Source organism: Juglans regia, chromosome 7, assembly GCF_001411555.2.
Source record: "Juglans regia cultivar Chandler chromosome 7, Walnut 2.0, whole genome shotgun sequence".
Lineage (NCBI taxonomy): Eukaryota > Viridiplantae > Streptophyta > Magnoliopsida > Fagales > Juglandaceae > Juglans > Juglans regia.
In genome coordinates, this window is record NC_049907.1 from 5,037,141 (window position 1) to 5,060,177 (window position 23,037).

The window sequence follows — 23,037 nt, forward strand, 5'->3', positions numbered from 1 at the left end:
GGTGGGTCCAATTAAAAGATTGGGAGGTGGGGGATCCACTGGTACCGCACGTGTTGCCGGCAGAGGTGTCAGGATGAGGCGGCGTGTGAAGCCCATGCGCGGAAAGAAGCCGTCGCATGTGTCGGCATGTGGGCAACGCACGATCTTTTTGGCACAATTCCGCGTTGTCCCGGTAGATGAACGACTAAGGAGTAACGTGGTGGGATGCGTGTCGACTGATGGTAGCCAAAGTGTGATAGACTAAGAAAAATTGAAACAGTAGAAAGAAGAGGAAAAAAAACTAGCATATTAACATCTAGGTAGCAAAAATGAAAAGGAACAATAGAAGGAAATGAGGGCCAAAGGCTATCACGAAGATCAGCATGAGTTTTTTTTTTTCTAGGGAGAAGTCATACCTTCTCTTTCTAAAAAATATTTGAATGACCAAGTCAGCTCAAATCTGCAAATCTCTACTTATGTTAGTACAAAGTAATAATATCGAGGCCAAAATAATAAAAATAATAATACTCACATAATATATTTTATAATATATATTATAAAATAAAATTATTTTGATAAAATAAAATTATTTTGATAAATTAATTTATAAAAATAATATTCTTTTTAAAATATTATTATGTAAAATATTATAAAAAATACGTGCATTTATTATTTTTTTAATAATAATATATAACAATAATAATTCTTGGTGTTGATGATGATTTACCAAGAAAAGAAAAAGAAAAAAGAAGTAGGGGGGTTGGTGAAAGTGGAGGAAGATGAGTACCTAAACTATTTATTGATTCTTTAATAAATCATCAGTGTCAAGGAATCTGAATGAATCGAAATTAAGGATTGTCGGCAATGTCTATTTTCGTAGGTTTTCAAATTCTATGGTGTCTATTTAATTTCCTCTTGATCTTATTTCCCGTACGGAGTGGTTTTGTCTATTTCTTCCTCCCTGTGATCTAACCAAACAGATGCCACGAAAGCTCCATTCGAACATACTATTTTTGTTTCATTCAGGTTCAGATTAATACTTAGGGTCCGTGGATAGTGATATGAGATAAATTGAGATGACTTGTAAATAATGGTGAAAGTATTAATCAAAATTAAATGAAATGGGTCTGTACCAGATGGGCTCTTAGTTCTTTGATGACATTATATTACAGAAAAGATGGATCCAATAGTTATATATATTATTCAAAGCATTTTACGACAAAAAGAAAATCAAAGAATTACATAGATTTTTTTTAATAAAATATCATAAACCAGAGACTGCAAATTGCCATACGTTGTGACAAGTTTTAATAGTTTAACGTTTATTTTCCAAGTAAAGAAAGAAAAACACCCCACCAAATAAGAAGCATAAAGCTATAAAATGCAGCACCTGCACAGATTCAGCAAAGCACTAAAAATCAAAAAGAGAGAAGGAACAGACATAGCGATAGCGTCTGAGATTTGTGGAACCCCATCACAGATTCACAGAAAAGAGACCATGTGTAAGAGCATTAGAAGCTGCTCCTCACATGGCTTTAACTATCACATGCCCCACGAAGTTCTGACGCGTAGTAGAATAGACAGAGACATCAAATACTCAAAGCAATACAAGTCACTCAAAACTCGTGAGCGTGCAAGCCATGTATAATTTGCACAACAAATAAACACTTTTTTTTTTTTTTTTTGGTTTCTGTTCCTATGCAATAAATGAGTTTATTTAAAAGATTTCACCAGCTCGACTACAATGTTGGGAGAAAAGTTAAAGATAATAATGTTTTTAACTTTGCATGGGAGGCCAGGGGCCATCTTTTCTCGGCTTTTTCTGTTGCTTTTTCACAGGTTTGGTTCTTGGAATAGAATACCTAAAGTGATATTGGAATCCAACGACTGTAAAACAATGAGCTTTTGACCTTCGAGCCTGTTCTAGAGTAGTTGGGTATGTTAGAAGAAGAAGAATTCATGAAAAACTTCTCTGATTCTCATTCAAGGAATTAAGGTGTATTTATACACGAATGTGAGAAATAAAAAATAGAATTATTTACATTAACTTGGGACAAATTCCTAACAATTTTTTCTATTGTTATCTTCTAGAAGATGCTTTGCTGTTGGTTGTAACGACACTAATGAGTGGCCTCACTGACCTGCTTTGGTTGTACTACACGTCCTGCCTTCCAGCTGTTTGTCTAAAGTTGAAATTGGGTTTGTTATTCTGATATGCCCCCTCGAGTCCAATGGAGTTTCTACTACATTGAGACTCATTCAAAGATGCTGAAAGTTATCCGCAACTAGCGGTTTTGTCAAAACGTCTGCTATTTGATCATGAAAGTTGCAAAAAGAGACTTGTAACTTGTAAGGACTTGGCTGCTACACGGTCCCTAACGAAATGGAAATTGATGTCCATATGCTTCGTCTTGGAATGAAAAACTAGGTTGACTTAGAGGTATGTGGCTCCCAAGTTGTGGCACCATAGAGTAGGAGCTTGTGAAAGAGAAAAACCAAGGTCTCGAAGCATGGTCTGAAGCCAGATAGTTTCGGCAGCCGCAGAAGCAAGGGACTTGCACTTGGCTTCAGTAGAGGATCGTGCAACCGTGCTCTGCTTCTTGGAGCTCCAAGAGATCAAATGAGAACCCAGATAAATAAAAAAGCCACCAATTGATCTCATGTTCTCAGGACAACCTCCCCAGTCAGCATCACTATAAGTTTGAAGATGTAGGCCACGTTGAGGTTTGAATAGCAACCTGAAATTGATAGCTCCTTTGACATATAGAAGCACCCTTTTGACAGCACTCCAGAGAGAAGTTTTTGGTGAGTGTATGAATTGACAAATCTTATTCACTGCAAAGAAGATATATGGTCTTGTTAGAGATAAATACTGGAGGCCACCAACTATATTGCGGTATAGAGTTGCATCTTCAAATTCAGGAGAATCGTGTTTTGGCAACTTAAGGGAGGCAGCCATTGGAGATGAAATAGGTTTAGCAAAGAGCATGTGACTTCTGGAGAGTAAAGCTTTGATGTATTGCTGTTGTGACAGAATTAACCCAGTCTAAGTATAATCAACTTCAACACCAAGGAAATAGGAAAGATGTCCTAAATCCTTCACGAGAAAAGCATGGCCCAAGTCATGGATGAGGTTGTCAAGGGCAGATTGTTGAGAGACGTTGTGATGACTATGTCATCTACATACAAAAGAAAATAAATGTGTATTTAGAATGCTATAAAATAAAAAGTGAAGGGTCTGCTTTTGATGAGTTGAAGCCATAGTCCAATAGCCATGAAGAGAAGACAGTTGAGCAAACCATGCCCTTGGGGCTTGTTTGAGCCCATGGATTGCTTTGTGTAATTTACAAATGTAGTTCGGATGCACCAGATCCACAAAACCCTGAGGTTGCTGCATATAAACTTCATTAGACAAATTACCATGTAAAAAGACATTTTGAATATCAAGTTGTCTTGATGGCCAAGCATGAATAACAGCAATGGAGATTATTAATCTGATAGTAGAGGGCTTTACAACTGAGTGTAATCCAACCCATGTTGCTGATGATAACCCTTTGCGACTAATCTTGCTTTCCTTCGTTCAAATGACCCATCAACTTGAGTTTTGGTTCTATACACCCAACGACAGCCAAGAATGTTGGCCGTGGGTGTAGGAGGAACTAGACTCCAAGTTTGATTTTGTTGCAAAGCCGTAAATTCATGATGTATAGCTTCCCACCATTCAGGAAATTTGGTAGCTGCAGAAAAATTAGAAGGCTCATCAAGAAATATAAGAGAAGCAGTGAAACAATACCGAGAGGAGTATGGTACAGTCCCATCTATAAATATTCGGGACCTTGTGGAATTTGTTTGTGCACCTATTATAATGGGAGAGCGAGGAGGAATAAGCGATGAAGGAGGATCTGGGTTCGTAGAAGGAGTATTTGACGGGAGAGAAGTTGCAGAAGAAGAAAACAGGGGCGAGGTAGACAACAGTATGGAAGGAAAATGAGCTGAAGGAGAATGAGTGGAAGGAGTTGGGCTCGGTCCAGGGCCAAGCCCAAGAAGAGAGGGTTGAAAAATAGGCAACAAAACTGTTGGATTTATGAGAGGGTGAGAAGATGAAGTGGGCCGTGATTTAGAAAATGGAAAAGAAGACTCGTTAAAAACCACATCCCGTGAAATGTAGAGTCTATTTGTTGTCAAGTCAAGGCACTTGTAGCCTTTGTGAGATGAGTTGTAGCCCAGAAACAAGCATGAAACGGATTTGAAAGCAAATTTGGGTAAAAGATAAGATCTAATATTTGGCCAGCATTCACAACCAAACACTTTTAGGAATTTATAATCAGTTTCACAATTGTGAACAAGAAAATGTGGTGTTTGATTGTTGATGGTAGGAGATGGTAAAATATTAATCAGGTAAACGACAGTTTCAAAGGCTTCAGCCCAATAAGTGAATGGTAAGGATGAGTGTGCCAACAAGGCAAGGCCCGTCTCAACAATGTAACGATGTTTTCTTTCAATAAGCCTATTTTGTTGATGAGTGTGAGGGCATGAAAGCCGATGTGTGATTCCAAATTTTTTACATATTTGAGTTAGAGGTTTAAACTCACCTCCACCATCAGTTTGAAGAATAAGAAGTTCTGAGTTAAAAAGGTGTTCAATATATGGCAAAAAAGTGCTAAAACCGAAACAACATCTTATTTGAGTTTCAATGGGAATAGCCAAGTATAGCTTGTGTATTGATCCATAAAATAGAGATAGTATTTAAAACCCAACCGAGAAACATAAGGGGCTGGCCCCTAAATATCAGCACAAACTAGTTGAAGAGGACGAGAATAAGTAGTTTGACTATTACAAAATGGTAATTGATGGGCCTTAGCTAGAGGACATTCTGGACAAAAAAAACTTTGAATCAAAAGAAGAAACAGGTAGTCACTTTTCTTGTAGAACCCGTGAGACAAGATTTAGTGAGGGATGACCAAGCCTTCGGTGCCATTGAGTCGTTGTTGTTCTTTCACCAAGATGAATGGTTGGACTTTGTGGTTGTGTTGGCTTGAAAGGAAAAATATAGAGGCCATTACATGTTGGCCCTGTGAAGAGTACCTTTTTTGTCTTGTTGTCCTTCACAATAAAATGAGAGGAGTGAAATTTAAAATAACATGAATTGTCAATGCAAAAACATAGAACAGAGACAAGGTTATTGGTAATATCTGGAACATGTAATAAATTACGAAGATAAAAGGAAGAGGAGAGACAAGAGTCACCGAAATTTTGAATGGGTATCCCAGAACCATCTCCAATGTGAATTGATTCACTGCCACTATATTGCTCAGATGATACATTCAAGTTATTAAAGTCATTTGTAATATGGTGAGTAGCAGCAGAATCAGAATATCGAGATGAATCAGACAGAGAATCTTGAGCTGTGTAATTTGCTGAGAAGGATCATGGAGTCTCGAATTGATAAGCATGATCAAATCGATAACGGCATTGCAGAGCCACATGTCCTGACTTGTTACACACTTGACAGGTAGGGCGATTAGAGATTAGAGATGTAATACTACTGTGGAGAGTCATTTTGAGAGGAGTAACGACCGCTACAATTGTTATAGAAGGGACGACCCTGACCACATCCTTAACGTCGAGCACGGTAAGAACCACGTCAAAGATGATCTCGGTTGGCAGCAACGCTGAGATTAATAGATGGCTCAAGAGAGGATACCTAGCTGTTGATGAGTTGCGTAGCTTTCATGAATTAATAGTAATTGGTATAATTCATGAGAGTAGATGGGCTCTGCTCGTGTGGTTACAGAAGTTATAAAGGCTTCATAAGAGGAGCCTAGACCATTGAGAAGATGAGTAACTACTTCTTTACCAGGAAGAGAGTTACATGTAGCAGCCAAGGAGTCTACAAGTGAACGCACCTTGCCGAAATAGTCAATGATGCTCTAATCTCCTTTTGACAGTTGGTGAGTTAGAATCGTATTTGAAATTCCTTAGCCTGAGAGTGAAAGGCGAACATAGATGCCAAGGAGACCCAGAGGGCACGAGCAGTTTTTGAGGATAGTACATGGCCAAGCAGAGAGTCTGAAAGAGATGAGAAAAGAACACTTAAGACTAATTCACCAGTGCATTGCCATGAGGTAAAAGCTGGGTTGGGTTTGGGCGGTGAGGTTGAGGATTCAGTTAGGAATTGGGAGGGAGGGACACTAGTGCCATCAACATAGGAGTAGAGGTCTTGACCTCATAAATAAGCAAAGATTTACACTTTCCATAGGAGATAATTGCCATTGGTTAATTTGGTGGTGATGATATGAGAGAAGGAAGAGAGGGAGGGACAAGATGAGGCAGCCATGGTGAATGATGATTAGTTGAAGGCTCTTGATACCATGTTAGAAGAAGAAGAATTTATGAAAAATTTCTCTAATTCTCATTGAAGGAATTGAGGTGTATTTATACACGAATGTGAGAAATAAAAAATAGAATTAATTTACAATAACTTGAGACAAATTCCTAACAATTTCTTCTGTTGTTATCTTCTAGAAGATGCTCTGCTGTTGGTTGTAACGATGCTAGTGAGTGCCCTCCCTGACCTGCTTTGGTTGTACTATACGTCTTGCCTTCCAGCTATTTGTCTAAAGGTGAAATTGGGTCTATTATTCTGATAGGGCACGTGGGTACTACCATTGTCGACATTCATATAATATCCAATAAGTTCAGGCTACGATGAGCAAACGATGCCTTTGCCATAAAACCTTCTAAGCTAAGATGTTTTGTCAATTTAGACTGGAGATTAATTGCAGTTCTCAGTACTCAGAATTGAGTTTCTTGTACATTCAAGTACAATTATTTAAAAGGAACAAATACAATTGACAAAATGAAATACTTTAGACACTAATGAATTATACAAAAGTAAATTTATAAACTAATGCGATTTGATGTGGTATGTCAGATGACAAAATTATTTTTATTGTAAAGTAGATCTAACGAATTTTATGAAACCATATCAGCTTGTAAGTTTATATTTGTATAATCTCTTTGCAAATGTAGAAATTATCTTACCAAAACCTTGTTGAAAAAATGAAATTGAAATTTGATCTCAAGAAAGTTGATAGCAATCATTTGATAAAATTAAGGTAAAAACCTCATGTGAGCTATAATCAGTGAAGTTCATCTGACAAATTATGACAACTTTTTTTTTAGTGACTCCGTCCCAAATTTTATTAATAAACCTTCATTTATAACGGAAGAAAACCGTAGTTACAAACTGGCACCAGCGGTTACAATTGCAATAATGAAATAAAAGGGCTATTTTATTATTATTATTATTATTATTATTATTATTGAGTTTCAATTGCAGCTCAACAAGTCAATGCATACACTTTTTCATGAGGAAATAAACGGGGGAAAGGAACAGAAATGCAATAATGAATTTAGATCTAACATGATAATTATAACATCCACCTCTTCCTTCACTATTTCGTTTTCATGGAACCCCTCATGTACGTTTGCCAGGTCTTGAAATATAGATAATTTCTTTAGGGGTCAAAACATGACACTCCTAGCATGTCCATCACATTATGTTCATACCAATTTCATGGTTTGAAAATATCAAGATTAAGGATGCCCCACATTTACAATCAAATCTGTATTCTTCTTCTTCTTCTTCATCAATACAGATCAAGTGATATTATGCCCAAATACAGTAACTTAAAACCTTAGAAATGGCACCCTATACAGGTTGATAATTGTTAGTTACCGAAGCTAGCTTTAGGGTAGAAGGGAGGATAAATAGTTGAGAAATGGTTTGTATAAATCCTAAATAGACAAGAGCCTCATATAAGTCATTGTAAAAAAGTGGATCATACTTATAAAAAGTGTAAAAAGGATTATTCTTTATTAGTGAAACCTATATTTTTATAAAGGACTTGTATGAAACTTATCTATTTTAGGCTTTTACTAGCATTACTTTAAGGTCTCGTTTGTTTTCACAAATTAGATTAGATGAAATGAGATTAGTTGAGATAAAAATTGAAAGTTGAACAAAATATTGTTAGAATATATTTTTTTAATATTATTTTTGTTTAGTGATTTGAAAAAGTTGAATTGTTTATTTTATTTTGTGTGAAAATTTAAAAAAATTGTAATAATTAGATGAGATAAGATGTGATTAGTTGTGAAAATAAATAAAGACTTTTGCTACTTATCATCCCCACACACCATATTTTTTTTATTTTTTTAAATTTTTTTAAAATTGTTTTTGGTTTTATTCTTATTTAATTTATTGAATTCTTCTACTCATCATATATATATATATCACATATTTGATAAGAGAAAAAAAATATGTATAATGTGCACAGATGATGAATATAATTTTTCATAAATAAACAGTTTCATTTTCGAGTACCGGTTTTATCCTTGTCGGTTTCTCTGCCTCGACAGTTACTATTGTTTTTTCCCTAAATTTTGCGGTTGTAAAAAGACAAACTTTGATCGTCAGGCTACAGACAAGTGCCTAAACAGCCGCATCTTTCTTCCATGCTCTGCTTATAAAAAAACTAGAAAAGATTTCTTCATCCACATTCACGGGGAGTGAGAAAGAGAGATGAAGCATCTGGCTTTGGCACTTGTTTTGGCCATTTTGATCCACCGACAGTGCTTTCACATTGGAGTTGAAGCAGGAGATGGTTTCATCAGAACCAGAGGAATTCATTTTCTATTAAATGGAAATCCTTACTATGCGAATGGCTTCAATGCATACTGGTTGATGTATGTGGCTTCTGACCCATCTCAGAGACCCAAAGTTTCTGCTGCCTTTCGTGAGGCCTCAAGCCATGGCCTCACTGTAGCTAGAACTTGGGCTTTCAGTGATGGTGGCTACAGACCCCTGCAGTACTCTCCTGGCTCCTACAATGAGCAAATGTTTAAGGTCTCTCTCTCTCACACTTTCACATTATTCTCTACCATTTTGTACAATTCTTTAAATCTGCAAAGTTCAGAATGTTGATCTTGGTTTTCTGGGTCCTCTCTTTTCGGTGGTTTGAACTTTGAAGGGCTTAGATTTTGTTATAGCTGAGGCCAGGAGGTATGGGATTAAGCTCATATTGAGCTTGGCGAACAACTACGACAGCTTTGGAGGGAAAAAACAGTATGTGAACTGGGCAAGAAATCAGGGGCAGTACCTGTCATCTGAAGATGATTTTTTTAGGAATCCTGTCGTTAAGGGTTACTACAAGAACCATATAAAGGTAAGGCAATCCACCATTTTTTTATTTCTCTTCTACGATTTTAAGATGTAATGATTTTACCGCCAAAAACTAGAAGGCAAAATAAAAAATAGTATTCAGATTTAGTTTCTGTAAAGCAGAGTTTCTGAGCTTTTCTTTTGTGAGATCTAGATATATGATGTCCAACACTAATTTTGCTTTACCTTTTCAGACTGTTCTGTCCAGGTATAACAGCTATACTGGAATTCATTACAAAGATGACCCAACAATCATGGCTTGGGAGCTTATGAATGAACCTAGATGCACATCGGATCCTTCAGGGAGGACTATTCAGGTTAGAATGATCTCTCCTATTTTTGTGCTTTCCCCAGCTAAGATCTAAGTTAAGTTTTAAGTTATATGTGTCTCACTCCAGAAATTTTTTCCACACATTGTGTATTGTTTATTTTACAAGCCATGGTTTTTACGGTTATTGCTAATAATTCGAGCTAAACTTAAATCCTTTGGTTCTTGTCCGACAGGCTTGGATAACTGAAATGGCTTCCTATGTAAAGTCTATTGATAGAAATCACCTGCTGGAAGCTGGTTTAGAAGGGTTTTATGGGCAATCCACGCCTCAGAGGAAGGGACTTAATCCTAGTCTCGAAATCGGAACAGATTTCATTGCAAATAATCAAATCCCTGGCATCGATTTTGCAACGACACACTCATACCCTGATCAATGGTAACTATTACTTTCAAGTGTTGAAAATACAAAAAGAATAATCACGAGTATAGCATTCTTTGGACTGTTCAACAGAACAATAAAAGCTGTAAAATGAAATCTTGGCCTAAAACTGGCTCAGTGAATTGAGATTAATCGAATTTTACATGATATGGGCAGGTTACCCAGCTCAAATGATCAATTTCAGCTTTCGTTCTTGAACAATTGGCTCAACGCCCACATCCAAGATGCACAGTACATTCTTAGGAAGCCAATACTTCTTACAGAATTTGGGAAATCCTGGAAAGTTGCTGGTTTCAGCACATACCAAAGAGACCTGCTGTTTAATACTGTGTACTACAAGATATACTCCTCAGCTAAAAGAGGAGGTGCAGCTGCTGGAGGTCTGTTCTGGCAACTTCTAAGTGAAGGCATGGACTCTTTCCGTGATGGGTATGAGATAGTTCTGAGCCAAAGCCCCTCAACTGCAAACATCATTGCCCAACAGTCTCACAAACTTCACCAGATTCGGAAGTTTTTTGAAAGAATGAGAAACATTGAGAGGTGGAAGAGGGCAATGGCCACCAGAAGGGCTCAATGGTTGGCTAGAAACAGAGGAAGGCGTATCGGCAACTAAGATAATAATCGTGTGGACTATGTTCTATGTCTAAGTAAACATATCTAATTGTGTGGCCTTTAAGGTTTCCAAAACTGGTTTGGTTTCCCTCTTAGAGACTGAGTGTTTTTTGTCCAGGAGGGTAGCTTCTAGTACTAAACAACGTAACTTTTCTATAATTCTGTACTTTGTGTGTGTTGTCGGCTAAGTTGTTCAGCCAACTCTGTTTGTAACAAACTGCAGAGCCTGGAACTTGTTTGTTCCACCATATTATGACTTTTACATCAAATGAAACTGTTGTAGCTTGTTTACTAGATTGAACTGTACACTACAATGGATTGCTAAGTTCCATCATTTGTAAAATCTGAGTGTAACAGAAGTATGGCTGGAAATGCAATAACACAGTTGTAGTATGGCTGGAAATGCAATAACACAGGGTCAAGCTTAATACTGATGGTAGTAGTATGGGTAATGCTGGTCCAGCTGGGGCTGGTACAGCTGGGGCTGGAGGTGTCATTCGTGATGTTAGTGGTAAGATGTGTACAGCTTTTGCTATTTTCTTAGGTCAGGGCTCTAAAAATTTTGTTGAAATGAGAAGTTTGCTTGAAGGTGTCAGGAGATGTTGCCAACTTGGCTTTTTTCGGGTGGATATAGAGATAGACTCTCAAATTCTGGTTAATTGGATTAAAAAGGGAAATCGTGATCTTTGGTATCTTGAGGATTATTGGGACGAGCTTCAAGTTTGTCTTGAATGTCTGGATTATAGAGTGAGTCATGTATTTCGTGAAGGTAATGTCGTTGTTGATTTCCTTGCTAAACTTAGAGCTGAGGGTTTGAATATGGATTGTTTTGAGGATCGAGGTACTTTGCCTGATAAGTTAAGAGGTTTTCTGTGCATGGATAGAATTGGCCTTCCCTACTTGCGTATATCGTAGTGAGGTATTTTCTTGTTACAGCTGTTCTTTTCTTTACCATTCTATTATCCATTTGAGCTGACTTTTTCTTGTAGGTGGTTTTTTAGGTTGGTTGTCTTGAGTCTTATGTATTTTGTTTTTAGCTTGAATTTTAGTTTGATGTCGAGGGATTTTTTGAGGCCTAGGTTTTGGTCTTTTTGAATATGTGTAACCCACAGGCTTCTGGCTTGTAACCACGGTTTTCCTCCACTATAAGTGAGAATTTTTTAATAAAATAACAAATGAACAATAACTTTAACTTAAGATTATATCACTAGCCAAATTTGTTGAGCAAAAGGGGCTGGCCAAATATTATTTTTGGACTAAAATATTATGTTTCCGCTACTTGCTTCTTCCCCAGGCCACCTTGATGACTCTTTGAATATGAACTTTCAAGATAATTTATATATATATATATATTAAAATCTTAACTACGATTTCCAGTTTTGCAACACGTGCTAGCTCAACGAATACAATAGAATATATGCCAGAGGTAAAATTCCTATTAGTTTTCCAACTAACAAAATTTAGAAGTAAAATAAATAAAGAATATCCACTAGAATTAAAATAAAGAATTTATAAGAATATATTACAATTAGAATTAAAATATATAAATAGTTCAAAATCAATATTTTAATAGAATAGAGAAAAATTTGTTGAGTATGTTATTCGATTTTATTGAAAAGTAGCTAGTTAAATTTGTAAAAGTGAATTTCTTAATCAAATTTTAGCTAAAGTTTATTGAGTCTATTACTAGTACTCTAAGAGAAATATATATTTTTCATCCTTAATTTTATTATCCAGTCAATAAATCATATATATAGGGGCTTTTCATTTATAGGATTTGCCAATAAAAGCATGTCAATCGATGTGACTCAATTTTTGGGATAGGCTTTCCCCCATTGGGCCGAGCCAGAGATGATATTGGCCTTCAGGTCCATTTAGAAGACATTGTGCAAACATAGGCCGAAAAGGGCCATAGTGCAAGTGTAGGCTGCTTGCATACAACATTTCGGCAACGAGGTTTAGAAGACATTTCATACTACTTTTGGGTAAGCGATTTGCATGGCGGCTCAATAGTAGCCAATCCGTAGAAACATGGTTTTACCCATGAGGAGTCCTTTCAGGAGATTTTTTACGGCATCAGCCCTTGCTTATACTGTGTATGGAGATCTCTTGGTTTCAGAGCTAAGACCTACATGCATTATTGGAAAAACCCATTCTGCTAATGATGTAGATATGCTTGAAGTCAATGCTCAACTTAAGCAGCTAGTGAAAACCGGTCATTTGAGTGATGCTCGCGCAATGTTCGATAAAATGCCATGCCGAGATGAGATTACATGGACCAATATGATTTCTGGCTATGTCAATGCCTCGGATTCCTCTGAAGCGTTAGATTTGTTCTCAAATATGTGCGTTCAGCCAGGACTTCGAATGGACCACTACACGCTTAGTCTTGCACTCAAGGCTTGTGCACTCATTATGAACTTGTATTATGGGGAACTGTTACATGGGTATTCAGTGAAATCTGGTTTTGTTAATTCGGTTTTTGTTGGGAGTTCCCTTCTTGACATGTATGCCAAGATTGGTAAAATTGAGCAAGGTTGTAAAGTTTTCGATGAGATGCCAATAAGAAATGTAGTCTCTTGGACAGCCATTATAACCGGGCTTGTTCGAGCAGGTTATAATATGGAGGGTTTGGTTTACTTTTGTGAAATGCAGAGGTCAAAGGTGGAGTATGATGCGTATTCATTTGCTATTGCATTGAAGGCATGTGCCGATTCTGGTGCTCTGAACTACGGGAGGGTGATTCATGCAAAAACAATGAAAAAAGGGTTCAATGAGAGCTCATTTGTGGCTAACACTCTTGCTACCATGTACTACAAATGTGGAAAATTCGACTATGGTATGCGCTTGTTTGAGAAGATGAGGACACAGGACGTGGTTTCATGGACAACAATTGTAACAACCTATGTTCAGATGGGTCAGGAGGAGCATGCAATTGAAGCATTTATGAAAATGAAGGAATCAGATGTGAGTCCTAATGAGTACACTTTTGCAGCTATTATCTGTGGTGTTGCCAATCTTGCAAGAATTGAATGGGGTGAACAATTACATGCACATGTTTTACGTGTAGGTTTTGTTGATTTTCTATCAGTGGCAAATTCTGTCATGACCATGTATTCAAAATGTGGGCAGTTGCCTTCAGCTTCACTGGTCTTTTGTGGCATGACCAGGAAAGATGTTGTTTCATGGAGTACTATAATTGCCGCGTATTCTCAAGGAGGTTATGCGGAAGAAGCCTTTGAGTATTTATCGTGGATGAGAAAGGAAGGACCAAAACCAAATGAGTTTGCTTTTTCCAGCGTGCTAAGTGTATGTGGAAGTATGGCAATTCTTGAGCAAGGGAAGCAACTGCATGCTCTTGTCTTGTCTGTTGGGTTAGAAAGCACAGCTCTGATACGAAGTGCTCTAATCAATATGTATTCTAAATGTGGGAGTATAAAAGAAGCTTCGAAAATTTTTGATGTGACGGAAAATGATGACATTGTCTCATGGACTGCCATGATCGTTGGTTATGCTGAACATGGGTTCAGCCACGAAGCCATTGATTTGTTTGAGAAGATTCCCAAAGTTGGTTTAAGACCAGATGCCGTGAGCTTCATTGGCATTCTTACTGCTTGTAGCCATGCTGGACTTGTTGATCTTGGCTTCCACTACTACAACTTGATGACTAATAAATATCAGATAAATCCTTCAAAAGAACATTATGGCTGCATGATTGATCTCCTTTGCCGAGCTGGACGATTAAGTGATGCAGAGAACATGATAAAACACATGCCATTTCAACGGGATGACGTCGTTTGGTCTACACTGCTTAGAGCTTGTAGAGTACAAGGAGACGTTGACTGTGGAATACGTACTGCAGAGGAGATTCTTAAATTAGATCCAAGTAGTGCTGGAGCTCATATTACTCTTGCTAACATTTATGCCACAAGAGGGAGATGGAGGGAAGCAGCAAATCTAAGGAAGATGATGAAATCAAAAGGGGTGATCAAGGAGCCAGGATGGTCTTGGATTAAGGTCAATGACCAGGTTTCTGCATTTGTTGCTGGGGATCGATCTCATCCCCAAGGTGAATATATATACAGTATGTTGGACTTACTAGCTTCAAGGACAGAAACTGCAATTCAGGAAGTGGGTTCTATTTCAAATCATGTGGAAGGTTAGCAGAAGTTTTCTTAATCTAGGGCTGTAGGTCACAAACAATGGAACAGCCATTTTTCACTCTGAAGGCTATCTTTCTGTCAACAAACATATTGTGGACAGAGAAGAAGATCAGGGATGAGCTACCCAGCTGCATTGGCTATGAATGAGTGGACAACAAAGCAGGTTGTTCCTTGAAAAAATCTACAAAATGAAATGAGATGGCAGATTTGGCTGTAGCTCAAAGATTGCGACTAGACCTCATGCCACATGGAATTGTCAGTACCAGGGATAGTCGCATGGGATTCGTGAATATGGATGTTCTCCACCAAAGGTATGCCCTGCAATACGGAGCATGGAATTATTCAGTTGCTTAGCTCCAGAGGCCTTACAATTTCATCCTGAATTTCCTACATGAATAAATTGCCTTGAATTCTAGCAGTCTTTTCACAAGCCATTGTGATGCAGAGTTCAAGTTGGTTCGTAAAGGCTAAACTCTTTTCTTTTTTTTTTTTTGGCTTTACGGGTAATAGACTTGATACAGATATTTTAGAATTGTTGACACTGCATCCCTAAATAACACTGATGACAAGTTGGAAGAGGTCCAAGAAGAGATAGCAGTTCAAGAGTATGAGGTCCACCAAGATACTGGAGCTGGACAAACAATGTTCATGGAATAGGGTTTGTAAGCGATGGTCTTCACCCTGGCTCTCTTGTTATAATAATTCACTCTAAAGAAAGAAAAACCAGTCTTGGATTTTGTAACGAGGAGATGCAGATTAATTATAAGGCTGAGTTCTTGGAGAAGATTCAGCAGTTCAATATGATGTATCCGAATAATTACCCCAAGCTTTGATAGGTCATTATGTCATGGACAGATTGGAGATTCCAAGCTTAGGACATTAGTAGGTTTTTAGCTGAGTTTTTTCTTCCTGCTTTGTTTTTATATTATAATTTCCCTTGGAACTTTGATGCAAAAAGCTTTAGGGGTTTCACTTTCCCCCAATATAATGGCTCCTCTACTCCACAGGGTCAACATTAGTGTAATCGACTATTTTTCTAAGATCAAGCCAATTTCGAGTTCAGTACTCAATCCTAGGTATTCAATATATGAATTTAGCCTGGATGACAATACAATGGCGTAATGGCTTTGGTTATCATGGAATATCAATCAATAAAAAATAAGGGGGTGGCGCAGCCACAACTCGAGTGCTTTTGGTACTAAAAAATAATGGTATGCGCCTTATTGCATGCTGTGTGTATTTGTGCGCACATGCATGCACACATCTGGTGTTTCATTACTTGAGCTACTTATGGTATATTACAAAAGTTGTAGTAAGCTTAAGGCATCACATTACAAAGTTATGTCCATCTATTTCGAGAACTCAGCATACTTTTTCTCTGTATTTTGACTAAGATTGAGTGAAGTTTGGTTTTCACGAGTTTATCTAAGAAATTCCTCCTCATCCCTAAGCGAAAAACGAACCGCACGTACAAGAAAATCCAGGCAAACCCAGCAGCTCCCAGAACAACAACTATTCGAACCCATAAAGTGGAAATAAATGCTTTTAGAACATAAGCATTCCACGACCATGACCACAAAATACAGAAGATGGATCCCAAGACAGCACCCACAACGACTTGGCTTACAGTATGAAACCGTTGTGAGACCCGTAGCCATGACTGCAAACACCAAGGAAAAGATAAAAATAAGCATTACTTTTATATCCATGCAACAGACAGGTCACTTATCCTACAGCAGCTACACTACTTAAAAGAAATTCCGTTCCTTTTTCTCATTTATTTTGTTGATTTCCAATCCTTTCGGGATCTATAAGCCTGGGCAAAAATCTAGTTTCTACTTAATTGTGAGCCAATCAATACTTTTAGGAGAAGATTGTGCCCCGGCCCTGTCACGTTTTTTTCTTTTTTTTTAATCTATTTTGATGGGTAGAATTGAATGAATGAGCTATTTATCAATTTTTGGTAGCTAGAGGATACAATGTATCAGTCTTGGTAGTTTAGCGTGCAAAGTGCAGAACCCTTGTTAGTTTGAGAGTGCAAAGTGTATTTTTCCATACCCATAATAATATTGACTTATTCAGTATATGCGTACAAGGTGTCATGATGCAAATTTATTCTTTATATAAAGCTATTGTCAATTGACTTATAGCTGGGAAAAAAAATCAATCTTCTGGCACAATAAATCTACTAGCACATGCCGTTAGATGCATACTCAGCTTGAAAGTGTTCTGAAATAAGTATAAACAATGGACAACACTGGCCAATAAGTTACAGGCTACTAGAACATACCATATTCTATGGTTTTTATTCTACCCTTTATTCTTTCTTCCCTATACTCCACATACATAGAGATGAGTTCATATCTTGATTCACAAACAGCGTTAATGTCTAATTCTGGTTCACCATATAAAAGAAAGGGCTATCGGTATTCCGCCAGGAGCATTCTATGAAAGCATTAAGTTTTTCCTCAACAAAGATTTTCATAAAACTGATATTGGTTCATCAGTAAATTTATTTTTAGAAAAGACAGAAATCAATTGGTCTTATTTGGGGCCCCATGAGTTAGATTTTGACCTTCTTATCCTATAAAATATCAAGATAAAGCTGCATCTGATCCCAAATAAGGATGATTGCAATTGCCACTATGGTATGAACAAGAGAGTTTTAGCAAGGATAACTGCAATATGGTCTCTATATTGTTCAATAGGTTAACAGTAACAGAGGAGAGAAATGTACCAGATTAGTATTCAACCTGTTCTTATTTTTAAGAATTACAACCTCATCTATGAAACCTAAGCTAAAAGCATATATTATGTGCGGCATATGACTAATATGAGCCGTGTGAGGATACTTACAAGATATGAACCAAATGCCAAGGCAAGACCACTGATGGTTACTGTAAATATATTTGTTCCTAGCCATTCCATAACTGCAACAGTATGCAGAAAAACAAGCATTAAATTTCTGCAATTGAGCCAACACATTGAAATTATGTTCATAAAAACAAGCAAACTTCATATCAATCAATTCTAAGCTTAACAATGCAACTGCTCTCTCTCTCTCTCTCTCTCTCTCTCTCATTCATAAGTGATCATAAAGTAGGTAGAGAACAGGAGAAATTACTTGAATGATTGGTAAACACAACAGTGAAGAAGATAGATTGTGCATGTGATGATGGCATCCCAGGGTCAGATCTCAAAGTGGAAACAGGCCGCTCTTGGTTTAGTATCCTTTTGAGTACAATAGAGAGTATACAATTTAGAAGAGACCCCATAGAAGCCCACAAGACTTCTGAATCATGCCTCCAAAGAATGATACCACCAAAAACAGCAACTACAAGCCACTTGCTCTGTAAACAACAGCAATTAAGATGTCAAGTCAATATTTTGTTGCCAAGATATGCAAAACCATCTCCTCAAAAGTTACAAGAGAGAAAAATGTGGTATCTACATATCCATAATAAGATTCATTTATCAAAAAAAAAAAAAAAAACATATCCATAATAATATTCACATATGTTCTAGGGTTTGAGGAAAACTATGTTTAATCTCTCTTTTATCAGCTCACCATACCAGTCTCCATTCAAGGAATCTCGTGCTATTATTAAGAATTTTTGAAATCCTTATTTTATCAATTTACTCTTTCTTTTATTGGTACCAGATGGCCGAGAACAAAGTCCCGACTAATCCCAGGGGTGTATAGGCTCTCGGCTATGAGTTTCCCGCAAGTGCACTTGGGTAACTCAAGGGAAAATTCTCCCAATCCAATGACCCTTACAAACTGTTTGCATCCAAGAAGATTTTAACCTTGGACCTAAAGGGAGCATACCACTAAAACCAAGGCCCTTACCACTGAGCAAAACCCTATGGTTTGTATCAATTTACATTTGAGTTATGTAGAGACAAGGCCATGAAATAAAAGAGTGAGATATGGTCATCGTGTTCATGGTTAAAGAAGAAAATGGTCACTAGACGAGATTTGAATATGTATGGTTAGCAATATCCAGAAAATATCATGTGCAAAAGAGCTTCGCAACAGGATCACCTCTATGTGATGAGAAGTTTGGTTACTATCCTAGCATCTAACTATCTAATGCATACCTCAGATTAAGGCAAATGCTAGTAAGAGTGCTTAATAGGAGCAGAAAATAAGTTCTATGGCTACTGATTGATTCATAATTGCTTAAACGGGTACATATTCTTGCTAATGTTCTTCCATCCATTTTCACCCAAGTTCTTTTAGTTACCAACCATATAAGGGATGCTCTACAGTCAACTGTAATTTTTAGCAAATGCAAGGACTGCGACCTCAAAGATTTGTATAAGAAGTGTAATATGATCTCATGAGAAGCAAGTAAACTGCAAGATGAATCATATTAACCACTAGGAAGTAGAAAATTCTACTACCATACCCCGACATATTTCTTAAAAGACATCTCAGTCTAAAAGTACAACGAGACTTTTATCTTTCAGGTAGAGAACAGCCACTAAGGAAGCTTTTAGTTCTCCAACACAAATTCAAAAGCGAAAGGAAGAAAGAACATAGAATATGTATTTACTCACACAGAATGTATTAAGCGACCTTAAACTACTGAAATTAGAGATATTTTCAGCTCTAAACTGGCCAAATAAAATAATGTGAGAACGTTGTTTTAATTGAACTGTCAGAAATAATTTCATGATCAATCAGACCAAATCAAAAGGAAACAGAACCGTCATACTGGCACCGCCGCACCATTCACATGCAATAACAACAACAATAAAAGGAAATCAAAAGCGAGAAGAAAAACCATGATATTTGAGATGATCCAAAAATACCAACCATTCGATTGAGAGTAGATTCCAGTCCATCAGCCATAAACTCTCGAAGAAACTTGGATGACCCATTAACGAAAGCTTCGTTTTGAACTCTAATACCTTCATCATTATCACCACCATTGAAATCAGAAACTTTAATCAACTCAGCCATGGTGTTCAGACCTTTATTTTATTTCTATCACAAACACCTTTACTCAAGAAAAAAACCCACCACCAGAAGTCGGTTTTGATACGGACATGGACCATAGAATTTATAGAATTGAGCTTCGGAAGATCACTAGGAAGGACTTTGAACTTTGAAGGCTGGCGGATACAATACGTAGCAGGGTTGGCGACATTTTTGTTGAGTGGGAACAGAGGACTGAGGAAAAGAGCACGCGGGGGAGGCAAAGAAAGTGGGTATAACCGTGTAAACGGCCATTTAGCAAGGGTCTTCGACTGCGAGAAACCAACGTGTGGGGGCAACCTCAAATGGGTTTTATGGTGATTGGCTGGGAAGATTCCTAATAAGGTATCTGATTGAGAACTCTGATTTTTCTTTTGGATTCCCTCGTGTTTTTTTTCTTTTGTTCTTGAATCTTGACTTCTTGAGTCCTTATAAGAAGCACCCCTGATAAACATATTTGATAATGATACATAATTTTTTTTTTTTTTTTTTTTTGTCTTTTCTTCAAATTTTTTACAATCTAAATTTTTGAAGTTTTCATTTAAGTTAAGAAAATAAAAGTAAAAATAAAAACTCTTGAAGATTGTCAAATATAATTGTCAGATGAAGTGCTGACTATTATTTATTTTGTTCTATTCTATGGAATTGAGTTGGAAATTTGTGATAAAAATTAGAAATTATTAGAGTTTTTGAATTTTTTATTACCACATGATTAAGATCTCCTACTTTATTTTTAGAGAAGTAGTGATAGAAATATATTAATTGTTGGGTATAAATATGCTTTTAAGTGGCGAGAAGAGAGCCGCAGGGATGAATAAAGGAACATGTTGGCATAGTCGGCGAGGAATGAATAACTGGCGACTAACAGCTAGTTTGTTTTCAAGAAACATCTCATCTCATCTCACCTTATCATTACAATTTTTTTAAATTCTCATATAAAATAAAATGAACAATTCAACTTTTTCAAATTCTAAAATAAAAATAATATTAAAAAATATATTCTAATAATATTTTATTCAACTTTTTAATTTTAATTTTAACTCATCTCATCTCATCTCTAAAAACAAACGAGCCTTTAATGAGCCAATGGCTCGTAAAATATAAAGAAAATTGATCATAAGGCCCTTTCAATGGATTTTGTATTTTGATCTTTATTTTATATTTTACTACAATAATTCTCTAGATGTAGAGAATACTGCTCACAACTCTAAAATATTTTAAATTATTTTCTCTCTCCTTTAGACAGTTTTCTTTGCTACTTTTTTCTACTGCAACTTTTGTTTACACATTTTCTCACCCTAGTTTCATATTGGGAAGAATCCACCCTTTCATCCCTTCTCTCTTATCTCTCCAGCATATGCTTATCAAAAATACATATATGAAATATGACATAATTATATAATTAAATTTGAATTAATCTGAAATATGACAAAATTATATAACATTATTGTATATGAAAAGATATTATAAATTTATTAGTAGTTAGAAGAAATATTTGAAATGAATAAAAAATATTAAAAAATAATATTTAAAGGATATATAGAAAAAATAGATAAACTGATGTATGACCATCGATGGGTTCAGCGTTGGTTTCGACGCCAAACCAAGACATCACTGATGTCTGCCATAAGTCTATTGAACCGGCTGAAACCGTAGATTTGGGGAGAGAAAACCGATCATATCGGTCTCGATATGCGTCGGTACGGTCTTCAATCTACCGTCAATGTCTTTTGTGAAGGAGGAGGAACTAAAGAAGAAGGAAAAAGCATCGCACCGTCGTCAACCATGGAAGAAGAAAAAAGTTACAGAAATGAAGAAGATGATGCGGGGAAGAAGAAACAGTTCTATTATATATATATATATATATTTTTTTAACTTTCAAGCCCTAAAACGACGTCGTTTTATATACATATATTTAAAAAAAAAAAAAAAAAGATTGGCCTATTCAGTAGTTTTCTAGGAGTTCAAACCATCCCCGAACTATCGATATCGGTTTTCTCTCAATTCCTCTTGCCCGCCGACCGGTTCCTTGCCGGTTCCGTGCTCCAGCAGTCGGTCTGATCGGTTCTTAACGTTCTGGTGGTTCCTATACACCCCTAGTATGACCTATTGTAAAAATCAGTATGTAAAATAGAAAAAGTAGATTTTGGTGATGTATTTTAAAAGATAGGATAAATGAACCATTATGAATGCTCTAGCCCATTTGAATATTTAAAATATCTTTAAAAGTTTATAAATAATAGTGAAATAGTTTCGATTAAGATGTTTTATTGAATTTTGAAAAAAAATAATTTGAATAAAAATATTATAAAATTTAAAAATTGTTAGAATATAATTTTTATTTAAAAATTTTGTATTATTTTTTGTATTTTCTTTATAAGTTTGAGAAAATTATAATGATTAAATAAAAAAGTTGAAAATTTGAAATTAAAAATATTTTATATTTGAGTGATATTTGAAAAGAAAATATCTTAAAATACTTGAATATCCAAACAAGATCTATAGAGAATTCCAGATCTAAAGAGAGGAATTCACTTAATAAGTAGCGATTAAAAGATAAAAACACATCAAAGGCACTATATGAGTTCGTGGATAAAGTCAACTATTTGTATTCTTCTGATGAAAAATTATACTCATCATTCCTGCTGCAAAAGGCAGCATACCAAACTGCACGCCGATAATCATGCATATGAAGAGGTTTTGCTATTGCAGAATACATCAACCTCTATATAGTCTACCAAGTATTTATTATTGATTCATATAATTCTTTAGTCATTGAAAGAGTTTAGCTCCTCGCCGACGCATCGGAGGTATTTCTTTAGGTCTTGTTTGGATTCGAAAAGTATTTCATCTCATTATTATAATTTTTTTAAATTCTTACACAAAATATAATGAACAATTTAAATTTTTTAAATCTCAATTCAACTTTTTCAAATCTTAAAATAATAATAATATTAAAAAATAATATTCTAATAATATTTTTTTTAACTTTCATCTTTCATTTAAAATCGTCTTATCTCATCTCTAAATCCAAGTCAGCCCTCTAAATTTTCCTTTTTGATTGTGGGTCGTTGCAAATTTGAAAATTGCGACAACATGAATGATTAATAATTTAAATCTTTAGAATTTGACCAAGAGTTTTATACCATATTCTACGCCCCTTCGTTGTATGGTTCTTTCATTCTAAATTTCTAATCTTTAGAGTTGACCGCTACTTTAGTTTGGTTAGGAAACATATACTACCTTTGAATTTGGGGTTTTTTTTTTTTTTTTTTTTCCTTTTCTTGCATTCTTAATTTTCCGAAACTTTCTCGACAAATTTTTTTCCGTGTTTACCACGTAGATTTCCATCTCATTACTCTT

At 36.1% G+C, this 23,037-nt stretch overlaps 2 protein-coding genes and 1 pseudogene across 2 annotated transcripts; 2 read left to right on the forward strand and 1 right to left on the reverse strand.

The window, feature by feature from the left end:
* The first annotated feature begins 8,446 nt into the window (after positions 1–8,446).
* LOC108991268 (mannan endo-1,4-beta-mannosidase 7) lies at positions 8,447–10,821 on the forward strand. The gene is made up of 5 exons (XM_018965444.2): positions 8,447–8,890; positions 9,015–9,209; positions 9,400–9,522; positions 9,710–9,912; positions 10,072–10,821. The coding sequence occupies exons 1-5, from the start codon at positions 8,567–8,569 to the stop codon at positions 10,526–10,528; spliced, it is 1,302 nt and encodes a 433-aa protein (XP_018820989.1). The 5' UTR covers positions 8,447–8,566; the 3' UTR covers positions 10,529–10,821.
* Positions 10,822–12,500: 1,679 nt separating this feature from the next.
* On the forward strand, positions 12,501–15,703 carry LOC108991274 (putative pentatricopeptide repeat-containing protein At3g47840). The gene has a single exon (XM_018965451.2). It carries the CDS (start codon positions 12,559–12,561, stop codon positions 14,689–14,691), a length of 2,133 nt encoding a protein of 710 aa, XP_018820996.1. The 5' UTR covers positions 12,501–12,558; the 3' UTR covers positions 14,692–15,703.
* Positions 15,704–15,811: 108 nt separating this feature from the next.
* On the reverse strand, positions 15,812–19,879 carry LOC108991275 (annotated as a pseudogene).
* Positions 19,880–23,037: the final 3,158 nt, after the last annotated feature.